This window comes from Canis lupus, chromosome 3 (assembly GCF_011100685.1).
Source record: "Canis lupus familiaris isolate Mischka breed German Shepherd chromosome 3, alternate assembly UU_Cfam_GSD_1.0, whole genome shotgun sequence".
Lineage (NCBI taxonomy): Eukaryota > Metazoa > Chordata > Mammalia > Carnivora > Canidae > Canis > Canis lupus.
Genome location: NC_049224.1, coordinates 596,187 through 610,146, shown reverse-complemented (window position 1 = coordinate 610,146; position 13,960 = coordinate 596,187). Strand labels below are relative to the sequence as shown.

The following is a 13,960-nucleotide window of genomic DNA, read 5'->3' as shown; positions in this document are numbered from 1 at the left end:
ATTAAATGCTACTCACGTAGACAGGATGGAGGTCAACGCCGTACATCTCCAGGGACTTGGCGGTCCTCAAGTAATTCAGTTCTGCCTCGGAAGGAGTCTGACCCCTACACTCAGCATAAAAACAGTGTCTGACTTTACTCAACGGTACAGGGCTTACAGGCAACGTCCACCATCTTCACCCCAGTCACCGGAACAATAAACCATCCTCTGTGTGAAGCAGACTTCAGTCTTGGTTATTTCAAGAAGCCCCTTACCTTCGTGGTGACACTTGCACTAAGTGCGTCTCGTTCACCAAGCCCAGTTTTGCTCAGCACGGCCAATCCCAATGTCCCGGCATCTATTAAGAATTCTGTTTCAGAAAACCCCAAAGAGGTTGAGAATATAAGCACTTGACTTAAAAAGTGCCTCCTTAAAAAAAAAAAAAAAAAAAGTGCCTCCTTTACAATGAGCTCAGCGTCTCCACCAGGACGAAAGGCGTAAGAACGGTTACGGGTGGGGAGAAGAGGGTGGGGTCCCCGGCACCTCGCTGGGGTCTCGGGAGACTCTCCTGGGCATGTACGTAGTTTGAAAATGTGCTAGAATTCATGATTTATAAAAAAAAAACACTTGCCATTTTCTTGATTCAAAGTATAGAAATCATCCCCACATCTTCATTGGTGATAATACACGTAAATGGTACTAACGAGCGTGAGCATCTGCCAGGAATCACCACAGATGAGTGGAACCGTGTGTGTGTGTGTGTGTGTGTGTGTGTGTGTGTGTGTGTGAATGTAACTAACACAGGAAAACAGATTTTTGGTTAACAAAAGGAGCTATGAAAAAAATTTTTTTTTTTTATTAATAAATCCTGCATGTCAGCTGCGGTACTCTGCAAACCCAGCAACCAGACTGTGATTTTGAAAATCTGTGAAGAATCTTCATTACAAATTAGACACGAGAAAGCTCCCCAATCTCGATCGGGCTTTGATTCTCTTTGAAATAACAGACTGTCAGCACCGTCACAGAAAACACGTAAGGCCCTTTACCCAAAGCTCCTCGGTAATTTAAAAAAAAACCCATGTAACTGTCCTTTGAAACTGCGAGAATTAGTATTGTCAAGAGGTGCCGAACACCCTGCTCGCTCACGTTGCAGCAGGTGCTCCCTACATGTCCACCTCAGCGAGGCCTTAAGGCCAAGGGCTCGGTGATCAGGCCGGAGAGCTTCCCGCGGCTGCTAATAAATACGATACGGAAAGCCTGGGTTCCCCGATTGCGGTTCGGCTGGCGGCCGACCTCTGCTGCTACTCACTGCGACACATCCTTCAGGCAAACATTTTTTGTTGACCAGATTAATTCTACATTTCCCCCCCCTTCACTGCAACATATTGGAAACCAAGCAAACTCAGGAGAGAATGCTGCATAGGAGGCAATAAAGCAAAGTTAATCAGCATAGAGGATTTAACCAAAATAACTATAATTAAATTATAACTCCAATGCTGCAGGCCATTAATTGAGAATCCTGCTAGGGGAGCTTGGATGGTCTTGGAAGCGCATGTGATGTTAACATAACACCCTTCAAGGCTCCACGCTGGTGTCGTCATGACTTCCAGATTCATTGCTATCGACTGAGTAGGACTCTGCTTGTAACTGCAAAGGATTTACACACTGCGGACAGACCATATCCAGAAAACGCTAAGGCTTCTGTGGCCATAAAATAGGTTTACAGCTGGAAGAATGAATTTCACAAGTTACTGATAACTTGTAAGATAGAAAATCGCAAAATACAATATATACAGAATGATTTCATTTGTGTGAAATCATACGCACATAAATCCACACACAATAAATTTTCTCCGTGGGAATTTATGCATAGAGAGGAGTCTGAAAGGCCATTAATCAAAAATATGTTGACTTCCAGTATTGAGATTTCCTCTTTCCTTTAGATATTTTATTCTACTTTATTTTACCCTATTCTATTCTATTTTACTTATTTGACAGAGAAAGCGAGAATGCACAAGCAGGGGGAGCAGCAGAAGGAAAAACAGTCTCCCCGCTAAGCAAGGAGCCCGATGTGGGGCTCGATCCCAGGACCTGGGGTCATGACCTGAGCTGAAAGCAGATGCTTCACCAACCGAGCCATCCCGGGGCCCCTCCTTTACGTTGTTTAAATTGCTTAGGTTTTCTATGAGCATTTTTCCTGTTATAAGCAGGAAAAAAAAAAAAAACTTGAGAAAACACTAAAATGTTCAAGGCACAGGTGAAAATTTTTTCATTCTAGAAACTTTGCATAAGACTGCCACTAGCATGACTGATGGACGATGCCACGTAAGACATGATTTGTTTTCTAGTTTTGAGATACAATTGACACAAAACATCATGGGATTTTAAGGCGTATAATGTGTTGATCTGATACGCTCGTACACTGCACGATGACTACCACCACCCGGTTAGCTAACTCCTTCACTCCGTCAATAAGTACCACGTCTTCTTGCGGGGAGAACATTTAAGATCTGCTCTCCTAACAACTCTCAAGTATACCGATGGTCCTCGAGGCCGTTACCCTGAGTGAAATAAGACAGAGAAAGACAAACACTATGACCTCCCTTGGGGTGGAATCTAAAAAAGCCAACTTCCTAGAAAAAATGGCAGTCACCACAGTGAAGGAAATAGGGGCACATTGGTTAAAGAGTATGAACTTCAGTACAATGATGCTCTGGGGATCCCACGGACAGCATGTTGATTATAGTTGTTAAAAAATGATTCTTACATTAAAGTTTTATGAATCCTTTCTATGGCTTCTTCAAGTTCTTCCTTCTGATCGGGAACAAACCGGTACTCCGACACGTAGCCTGTGGTGTGTTTATATGGGTCATAATCTCCAAGCTCAGCTGAAAAAGAAATTGAATTTGTTTCCACTTTAGAAAAATATCCCTAAAAATGTCTTAAAGCATTGCCATCATGCAGAAACATTTTCTTCAAGTGTTTATTTTTAATAAATTCATACACAGCTTCCGTTAGTAGAAAACTGTAACGGGCATATGTGAGTCGTATAAATAAAATCTTGTCTTAAAAACCTAAGTTCTGGGATCCCTGGGTGGTGCAGCGGTTTGGCGCCTGCCTTTGGCCCAGGGCGTGATCCTGGAGACCCGGGATCGAATCCCACGTCGGGCTCCCGGTGCATGGAGCCTGCTTCTCCCTCTGCCTGTGTCTCTGCCTCTCTATCTCTCTCTGTGTGACTATCATAAACAAACAAACAAAAAAAAACCCTAAGTTCTGTATTTTTCCTTTCTGGAAGACTGTAACTATCATCATTACATTATTAAAATTATTACATTATTAAAATTATGTTATTACATTATTACATTATTATTAAAATTACATTAAAATTTTCCTCCCTATGGTAATCCACCTTCCAAGCCCAACCCAGTTCATCTACATGACAGTCTTCCTAGGATATTATTTTTTTCTAGACTCTTCTTGGTCTGCAAGTGCCACAAAGGCAAGGACAGGCGGTCTCACTGCCCCCAAAATGACAGTGCAATCTGGAGCTGCCCTACATAGTTGCCATACTGATGCCAAGAGCTGCAACGCAAGGAGTGCCACACGCTGAGCTGCAGCTGGCGTCTGACCACATGAAGTCCCCACAATGGCTACCTGAGGACAGCGTGACCTCTGGGGCATAGCAGCAGGGGGCAGGGGTCAACAAACCAGGGGGGGTTGTAGAAGAAAAGGGATTTTCAAACCCTCCCATTCGATCAAGAATCAATGAGATTCCTGAGACCAGAACTCCAATGTGACCTATCACAGGGGCTCGTAACTGGCTTCACTTTTACGTCTTCTGAAAAGACACTGATTAAAATTTGAATTTTGACTACAACTTCCACTAGGAAAATGTCAACTCGATCGGAGGAATTTTTGGACGCGAGCTTGCTTCCAAAGAAAGATTCATATTTGTTCTCCATGTGCTGGAGTGGAGCCTACCCTGGATGGCGTATGCTCCCAGCTGGGCAGCAGTGTTGACGGGGCAGGGCAGCCGGCCTTGAAGCACATCTTGCTTCACCTGCAAGAAAAACTGGTATCTAAAAGAGAAATGGGGAAAAAAAAAAAAAGAGGGAGAGAGAGATCAGTGGCATCTTCCAACACTCGGACCTGAAGTTTCAGACCCTGATAGTCATTGGCAACAGCCCTCCATCACCATTAGTGGAAGAAAAGCCACTTCCTTTTGGTGAGGGAGCTGCTGAGCGCACAGGAACTACCGAGACACCCCTGCTCGGGCAACACAGGGACCGAGGAGTGCGGGCGCGCCGTCAGAGGGGCTGCGTGGCCTCCCAGGCTGGAGGTCCCCGGGCAGCCTATCTCCCTGCCGTGCTGGGGCGGCGAAGGGTCTACACCCGTACAGTTAACGCGCAGGCAACAATCAGCCACTCTCCGTGCTCCCGGTACTGCCGCCACCATGACCACTATGACTGGCCGTACCCGGAGGCCTGACCAGTGGGACCGGCCTACACGACAAGCTACCTCCAGGGCCACAGGTCATGGGCGCAGGCCAGACGGGCCATCAGGGTGCAACTGCAGCCTGTGGCAGGCCCGCTGTCCACGGCGCTGGCTCGATGTGCAGGCGAACCCTCGCCCTGCTGTGATAGTGCCACCCACTGGCCTCCACATGGTAAGTGACCCCTTCCCACTGTCTTACATCCAATAGCTCAAGGAAAACGCTAGGTCACTACTATCAACACCTCATCGCGCGGATGGAGGAAGTAACAGATACAGAAACGACGTCGCTCGTCCAAGGAGCAGAGCCCGAGCTGAAACCCGGGCAGTTGGAGCCCAGGACCTCGGTCGGCAGCAGGAGGCTTTGGCTTCACCCGCCCCCTTCAGTCTCTCGGCTGGGGCCGGGGGCTTGTGAGCTGCCCACACTGCCCTCGGCTGCCGTCACGCACTCACACACACAGCAGGCGGCCCGTCGTGGCTTCTCTTTCTTTGGAAGCTGACTCTCGAGGTCACTGCCGAGGGCAGCAAAGGGGCAAAGGAAATGAATCCTAAAGCTCTGCAGTGACAGCGTCTCTTCTCCAGATGCTCGCCATCAAGGCCCCCAGTGAAGGAATCCACGAGCCAGACCCTACCTGTTATTACTACTGTTTCTAGAAGACGGATATCAAGTTCGGCTCCTTCACAAGCTCCGCATCTATGCTTCCAGACTGCCCATTCCGGGGGGCAGCACAGTCTGCAGGGGTCCAAGCAGGAGAAACCGCGCAGCGACATATAACCTGCGTCCACATCCAACCCCCAGGGCTGCTGCCTTCTGGAATCCACACACCTGTCCGTCGCCTGGGCCAGGTCGCTGTCCACAGGGTTTCTACGACCTTCCGTGCCCTGCGTCGCTCATGCCTATCTCCCTTCCAAACAACCTCCTAAGAGGTAAGTGGAATCTAAGAGAAACACGGGATCCCATCACGGCCATGAGCAACAGACACAAGCTTTAGAGACTTCACTTTACTCTCAGAATAAAGTCCAGACCCTGGTGACAGCAGAGGCAAGGGCAGCGTGGTCCTAGGTCGGCCTCCCCACGAATGGGCTCCATGGCCCAGGTCACCGTTGCAGCCCGCCACATGCACCCGCATGCAGAGGCTGCTTTCACGGGAAGTCCCGCTGTGGCCCATGGCTACACGGCTGGCGTCCCAAGGCCCAGCTTCATGGCCCTGATGACGCAGCTCTGGGAGCCAGGAGAAGAAGCTGCGAGCAGCCCGGTTGAGTGAGAGCGGCTGCCAAGCGTCGGGAGGCGTCGGCAGGCCCTAGGCGCCCCAGAGCCCATCCGCAGCCTTCCCTCAGGCAGGCCAGCTGCAGGAGGCATAGGCCAGTGGGTTCTTTTACAGAAAAACACCAAAAAGCAAGTTGAGAAGATCCACTGTTTCCTCTTTAAGTCACACCCAAGCCTTCCTGACACCCCGTAACGGTGTGTCTTGCACCAAATGTAAAACTCCAAACAGCCAGTGGAAAAAAAAAAGGCTCACAGGGCTTGTGCTTCCTGAGCCAGGTCTTTCGCCACTGACAGTGATCACGGCCGCTCCCTGACCTCGTTCATCTTCCCAGCCTGCTGCGACCATGCCCCAGGCCTGGACGCTCGTCCTGGGTACCGACGCCCTTGGTTGCGATCCTTGGTCCTCCTCCCCGAGAGGAGAAAAGCAGAGGGAAGCACAATTAGCAGAATGTAAACGCAAGAGCGTATGAACTAAGGAGACGCTTTGCTGGAGTTACTAGTGCTGGCTGGAAACCTGCATTCAGCGGCATGCTTTCTCTGCTAACCGGGAATTTCTTTGCCTGAAGTGGAATTTTATTTATTTTTTTTAGGAAATGGGTCACAGACGCACACTTGTCTTGTTCTATGAAGGCGTTTATAACATCTGACTGAGCAGTCAAATCGCTCGCCAAACACAGAACCAGAGGGACCTGATCCACAAGAGTTTGCTTCAAAGGCAAAAAAAAAAAAAAAAAATTGACAGAGATGAAGAAACAAAGAGCTGACACAGAGAGAAAGGCAAACAGAGAGAAAGAAACGGGGACCCTATCCCATCGGGGATGACAGTCCCAGTGCACAGGTCTGGGACATAGTAACTGCTCAGTAAGCAGTTGCTGACATGGATGGACATACGAGTGAGCAGGGGACAGATGGCCGAAATGGAAAACACCCAACATTCTTTGCTGTCTTTGAGAAATTCCCAAAGAAAAAGAAAAAAGGAGTCTGTTCGAACTTCCCCCAGCCTGTTTCTCAAAGATACCAGAGATCATAAAGTCAGTGCATTAAGGAAAAAATAATCCACTAAAATCAAGACAAACTATTTTTAATTAAGAATTTGATTAATCTTGGAGCACCTGGGGGGCTCAGCGGTTGAGCATCTGCCTTCAGCTCAGGGAGTGACCCCAGGGTCCTGAGATCGAGTCCCGCGTTGGGCTCCCTGTATGGAGCCTGCTTCTCCCTCGGCCCGTGTCTCTCATGAATAAATCAATCTTTTTTTTTTAATTCTGGAAAAATAAAAGTGTGCTTAATCTTTACCACAGGAAGCATCATATTACTTTTTTATAAGATAAATTTATGATATAATAAAATTATACTTTCATATGCTGAACATATACATAACTAACTGCATATGACTTATTTTGTCCATCTTACAGGACTCACAGTCTAATATTTTATTTAAATCACAGATTTAGGGCTGTTGAGTGTTTGCCTCTGTCACTCTAAGCTTCGACTGGATCTCACGTCCTTGCGTGTCTCTGGTCTTGACAAGGGGGGCCTGCACCCCAGTGGGCCCAGCAGAGCCCTGCTCATGAGCGTTACACAGGCGAAAGCGTCAATGATTCCCCTCCAAGGGTCCGGGTTTGGACAGTCAGTTATGGGGTGGCCCTGGTTATCCTGGGCCCTTACTGGGAGGAAAGAAAATGCTCCCTAAAGATGAGCCACTCACTAGGGACGATTTCCAGACTCATTCTGGCACAAAATGGAGGCATTCTCCAGTTATCCCACATTGCCTGAAGAGCGCTGCGCTGACACCAAGGTCGCTCGAACCCTTGAACGCCACTAACAAGTGTTGGGGACAAGCGGACTGCAAAGGAGGTTTGCTTGAAGAAAGGGCAGAGAGACCCCGTTCTGTTCCAGAGCCCAAACCTCAGAGTTCTCTGGGATCCAGAAGCCAGAGGTGCCTTAACCTCCTCACCTGAGGTGGGCCCTCCAGAGATGGGAGGCGCGGCGGGGACACGTGGAGGTGTGACCCCAGTGCCCAGCGAGCCTGACGGAGATGAGCTAAGAGGACGGCAGGATGGATTTCTGCCTCTGCACAGACGGGGCCTGGCACATGGCCGGAGCCCAGTCGTGACGGGTGATGCCGAAGGGGGGACAGGGGAGACGGCACGTGTGGCCCGAGGAGGACAGTGGTGGAGGGAGCGCACGCTCATGCGCAAGAAGAGGGACCAAACCAGGAATAACGCCTTTGCCTCAAGAGGTAACACTGATGATTAAAATACAGGAACAATCACCTTACATGTGTGCAGTCCTCTGGAACCCACAAATTCCTCTTGCATCCCTACCAGAAGGTGACCCTCGTCCCGACTCTACTGCACTGTTCAGTTAGAGAAGGAGGGCCAGGCTCTGGAAGCAGATGCGCAGCTGCAGCCCACTCGGGGGGCAAAGAAGCTAGAACAAGCTAATCCTCACAAAGTGAAAAACAGGGATCACCATATTAGAGTCATAAAATTTTAGAAATAATTGATTAGCTTAAGGTCAGCCTCAAAAAAAAAAAAGCAAACAACTACAAAAAAAAAAAAAAACTAGAAAGCACTGCAAACCAAAATCAAAAGCAAGTGTCTATTTTTAAAAACTAGAAAGTACCCATCGGATACAATTCGTTTGGAACATTATTTTCCTTTTTGGAAACGGTTCCTAGATCCTTAAAGGTTCAGAAAGATTTCAATTCGCAGACAGGACGGTGTGCACGGAATGGACGGTCGCTCTGGCCGCTCCTTCCGGAGGACAGGACCCCTCCCTGTGGTCCCCGCTGCATCTCCCTCATACCCAGAGCACCGCAGCACCCAGCTCCACGTCACTACCAAGCGAAGGCGGGTGGCTGACTGAACTCTGTCAGATACAAGCTCAGGAAACAGGCAACAGGGCAGCTGTAGGATTCGTAATTGAATGAACAACTACACCCATAAAGTGGGGTTTCAGGGGCTGATTTCAGGCTGGAAGACCCACCTCAGGGCTCCACGCTGGTCTTCTAATTTTTGAGTCAATAACTTGAAAACATTAACTACTTCTCATCCTTTTCACTCTAGCTGTCCCCACCACCCACGGACACATTTTTGTGTCACTGTCACCACTTGGCACATGTTACCCTATGCATTCCTCTCATCATCTCTCCCCCTTCCTTCCTCTCATTGTCTTTTTGAAAACAATGATTTCTTTTTTATGGATGAGAAAATTGAGACTTTAGAAGGTTACACAGCTTGTTCAAATTCGCACAACTACTGAGAGGCAGAGAAAGGACACAAACATCAGCCTGACTCCGAAGCCTGTCTTCCTTTTATCTTTTTTTTTTTAATTTTTATTTATTTATGATAGTCACACAGAGAGAGCAAGAGAGGCAGAGACACAGGCAGAGGGAGAAGCAGGCTCCATGCACCGGGAGCCCGACGTGGGACTCGATCCCGGGTCTCCAGGATCACGCCCTGGGCCAAAGGCAGGCGCTAAACCACTGCGCCACCCAGGGATCCCTCTTTTTTTTTTTTTTTTTTTTTTTAAGATTTATTTCAGAGAGAGAGTGAGAACATGCACGGGGGGAGGAGCAGAGGAAGAGGGAGACAAGCAGACTCCCTGCTGAGGGGGGCCCGACACAGGCTCCATCCCGGGACCCTGAGACCACGACCGGAGCCAAAATCAAGAGTGGGATGCTCAACCGGCTGAGCTTCCTGGGTGCCCCCCAAAGCCCGCCCTGCACTCACTACGCTTACCAAGTGCATGCGGGACACAGAGCTATAAACGACCCAGAGTACGTGGAAGGCTCTTGTGATTGTCTGAATCAGGCCTGAAAATAAATTTAACAGATAAGGGCATAGACTATTTAGACGGTCAGCAAAGAGAAGAGACGTTGGGTTCATTCTGCACGAGCCCAGAAAGAAAACCCGTTGCCGACAACAGAAGCGACAGGATTTCTCACTGGATTTCCCATCGCTCCCCAGACAGGAAGGCGCCCTGTCTTTACAGTGTTTACAAGGAAGCCGACCGAAGCAGCAGGAATGTTGTAGAAAAGGTTCAGGCCAGGGCACAGGAGTCCTAAACGCAGAGTCGTCCTTGTAGTCTCCCAATCCTGTTGGTTTCCGAGACCTTTCAGGCCGCTGAGCAGCTACTCCAAGTTCGTGTGCTTCTAGTCACTTCCACGTTTTTCGTCTCCGGGACCTCACTTCCCTGCATATCACACTCACCTCTCGTGTTGTTTCCTAAGCTCCACACCCTCCTGGAAGGCTGCGTCTACTATGGGCTACGTACCTGAGACAATTCAAGGCCGGCGGTATCTGTAGTTTTAAAAGAGAACCATCCCCACGGGCAGGGGTAAATAAATCACGGAATACTATGGGGGAGTAACAGACAGGCGAGGGTGGAGAGGCCCGCACAACACGCGTGGGACGGCGTGACGGTCAAGGATGCTAAGCACATGGAAGGACGGGCATGTCGCGATGTTCACTGCAGCATTACTGCTTCATGCCACAACTTAGGAACCACCTGAGCGCCAATACCGAGTAGGCGAGAACAACCTTCCAAAGAACGGAAGCAGGAGCAATACTCATCGTACGCATGCTGGCCTTGAGCACGGTCTTCCTCCATGAGCAGACACCGCGGGATTTGGGGCTCGAGTCGTAGTTTCTGCTTTTGCCAAACTCCTCTCACGCAACTGGCTCCCTTATCTGCCCGCTTAGATGAACGTGTCCATGCGAGCTGGTGACCTTCTCTTCAGGACACACTGCAGAGCTTATACAGGGAGATCACGCCGGACGCACTTTCAACTTACCTAATTCAACTACGTGTTTTGGGCAATGGAAGCCAATTCTTACAGACAGTGCAACCTGGTTCTTGGCTACGTGACCTCGTCTGATATTTGAGGAAGAGCAGGTGTGACGGACACGCCGTGAGGCTGCTTGTTACACAAGTCTACGTGTCCTACTGACGGGCTGGTAGATTCTGAAGGGAAGGTTCTGCTCATCAAGATCTGGCGAGCAGATTTAAAGTCGTGTGTCGTACGACACTCGCCTTCGCCCTATTAACAATAAACCGAGTACCTCTGGGAAGCCAGCCCTCATTCAAGGTGTAACTCCCCTGAACTGCCAGAGTTGGGAGAGGATGAAAGCCTACCAGGCGCTTACCGACCCAGACACAACGGGCGACCCGAGGCCGACGTTAGTTGCAGCGCCCTCCAGTGCCTACGAAACCTGGTGGGACAGGTGTCTCCAATCTTGCAGCCAAGGAATGCGAGGCACGGAAAGTGAAGGGCTTTCCTCGTGTTTTCATAAAATGTTATTTCCTTGCAATTTCCTAATGAGTTACCCTGATGTGTGTGCGTGTTTTTACCCCTTGGACTCAGTTTCCCCATGAGCCCACAGCTCAGAAATCCCTCAACTGCAGAGACGACTCAGGAAACTCTAAGGTAAACGTGACCCCTCTCCCAAACGTCCTCCCAACACAGCGGCCCCTCCCCACGGAGGTGTGCCCCCGCCCCCTGCCCCAGGTCAAGCAGTTGCGGCAACGTGGTGGTGGGAGACATGAACGCAGCTTGGCACAGTCCTGAAAGGGAGGCCTCGTCGCGCACTGCAGGGGACAGGAAAGGTCCACCCAGCCCTCACTCCTCTCCCTCCCGTGTAAGTCAACAGTCTGAGGAAGAGATGAAAGGACAGAACAGGAACAAAACCACAGGCCGCCCTCGTGACGGAAGACGTGATTTCCAATGTTTCCAGTAACACATTCGGCTTCCCCTGAGCCCGAGACAGGAGGTCACTGGGAAAACCGACCACTTAAGGCGTAAGCTGTGGGAACAGCCTTCTGCTCGCGGCTGCCTGGCCTTCATAAGCCACCCTCACGTGTTGGCGTGGACTCCTTTAACAACATAATTCCAATTGGGGATTGTGCCCTAAACAAAATAAAATATTTGATGACGAAGCCCTTGGGTGGCTCCATGGTTGAGCATCTGCCTTTGTCCCAGGGTGTGACCCCAGGGTCCTGAGATCGAGTCCCACGTTGGGCTCCCTGCATGGAGCCTGCTTCTCTCTCTGCCTGTGTCTCTGCCTCTCTCTCTGTGTCTCTCATGAATAAATAAATAACATCTTTTAAAAAATAAAATATTTAATGACAAAGGTGAAGGAATACGTTGTAAAACATTGTGGGGTTTTTCTTTTTCTCTCCTTTGTACTAAAAGCAAGTATCTTTTCATTTCCTACACAGGTATGTGAAGGCCCTGGACCACTGATAGGTAAGCTATAACCAATTAAAGAGAAACAACTGGCTGTTCAAACCTGTATTTATACATGCAACCCGAGCCCTAAAATAGCTTTCCTTTCCACGGTTCAATGACTCTTTTCACATGACTTCAAAGGCTGAATGCAGTCTTCACAACAATGATACAGAAATATCCCATCACAGCAGATGCAACATCCATCATCACGTCACCCGGGTTCATGCCATTGTCCACACACATCCATCATCAGGCGCTGATTTGCCTCACGCGATGCTAGTTTAACTCTCTCCGTGGAGACGCATTACAAAACAAGCCAGACACCCACCCACTGTCTGACCCCAACTTATATTAAATAAAGCCTTTAGTCTATGCCGCACAGGTACTGTTCAAATGCAAAGTTAATACATACCTGGTTATTTCTTCTTTAAGCTTACACGGATCTTCAGCGTAGAATTTAATACCAAAATACAAGGTATATGGAGGTCCAGCTAAAATAAGAAACAGAAATTAAATTTCATATTATAAGTTACTCAAAGTAGAAGCGTGATATTGTACGATTACTAAAAACTATGCTCACCAAAAATATTCGTAAACTACCTATTGGATAAGGGGTTAATATCCAGCATACACGAGGAGCTCCTATGACTCAATAGCACACACACAAAAAAAACAATTTAAAAATGGGCAAAAGAATAGAATAGGCATTTTTCCAAAGAAGACGCACATAAATGTCCAACAGATATTTATTTATTATATAATTATTATAATTATAAATTGTTTTTATTATGAGAAGATGCTCAGCATCACTAAACCATCCGGGAAATGCAAATGAAAAACCACGAGATCACCACCTGACACCTGTAAGAACGGCTGTCAGCAAAGGACAAACGTGTCGGGAGGATGTGGGTGGAAGGGAGTCCCGTCCGCTGTGGCTAGGATAGCAAACTGGTTCAACGACCGCACAATCGGGCCATCGCACTATGGGGCACTTATCCGAAGGAGAGGACGCCAGGATCCTGAGGCCGTGTCTGCCCTCCACTGTTCACGCAGCTCTAATCACCATGGCCAATGTACTGAAGCAAGCCCAGCGTCCGTCGGTGCACCAGGGGAATGAACATAGATGCGTATGCACCCAGTCAATGCCTTATCATCACCTCTGCATGGTTGAGCGTGTGTGTGTGTAGGTGAGGGTAACATGCACACAAGAAAATAGTATACAGCCAGAAAAAAAGAAGAAAATCTTCCCATGTGAGGGGACACAGATGAACCTGGAGAACATTACGAAGGTGACACGAGCCAGACACAAAAAAAACACAACCGCCCGATGTCACCTCCATGCAGAATGTAAAGGAGTCACATGCGCAGATGCAGAGGGTAGGACGGTGGCACCGGGGAAGCGGGAGGGAGAAACAAGGACGTGCTGGCCAATGGCTACAAGTCTCGGTCACACGAGATGAATCAGCTCTGGGGGCCGAGCTGTATGCTGAGACCTGCTGAGACGACGGATTGTAGATCTTCTTGCTCCCACGACACACATGCGCCCACTACGCAGAGGGGACACGTTACATCTTCAACTTGCCTGCTGACCTTCCCTCACTGAACACGTGTATTGAAGCATCAAGTTCTGCATCTTTAATGTGTATCATTCTTATACATTAGAGGTACCTCGATAAAGTTCTTTTTTGTTGTTTTTAAAAGATGTAGGTGCTTATTTTGGCGACAGAAAGAGAGTGAGGGCTCACGTGGAAGGGACGGGCAGAGGGAGAGGGACAGGAAATGCCAAGCAGACTTCATGTGGAGTGTGGGGCCCAGCACCAGGCTCCATCTCATGACTCTGAGATCTCGACCTGAGACGAAACCAAGAGTTTGGTGCTTAACCACCTGCGCTGTGCCACTCAGGTGCCCCCTCAATAAAGTCTAAAAAAAATCATAGTAAGAACTTCTAAAAGCACAAGAAAATAGAAAATTAAAGACAGGACAGAGAATTG

At 48.7% G+C, this 13,960-nt stretch overlaps 1 protein-coding gene across 1 annotated transcript in view; it reads right to left on the bottom strand.

Moving 5' to 3' along the window:
* The window catches only part of EPB41L4A (erythrocyte membrane protein band 4.1 like 4A), a 180,509-nt gene that overhangs the window by 74,023 nt on the left and 92,526 nt on the right, over window positions 1-13,960 (bottom strand). Inside the window, exons 4-7 of the mRNA XM_038532143.1 lie at window positions 12,382-12,460; window positions 3,961-4,058; window positions 2,747-2,867; window positions 17-104 (exon numbers count right to left, since the gene is read on the bottom strand). Of these exons, the coding sequence (XP_038388071.1) occupies window positions 17-104; window positions 2,747-2,867; window positions 3,961-4,058; window positions 12,382-12,460 (386 nt within the window). The remainder of the gene's footprint in view (window positions 1-16; window positions 105-2,746; window positions 2,868-3,960; window positions 4,059-12,381; window positions 12,461-13,960) is intronic.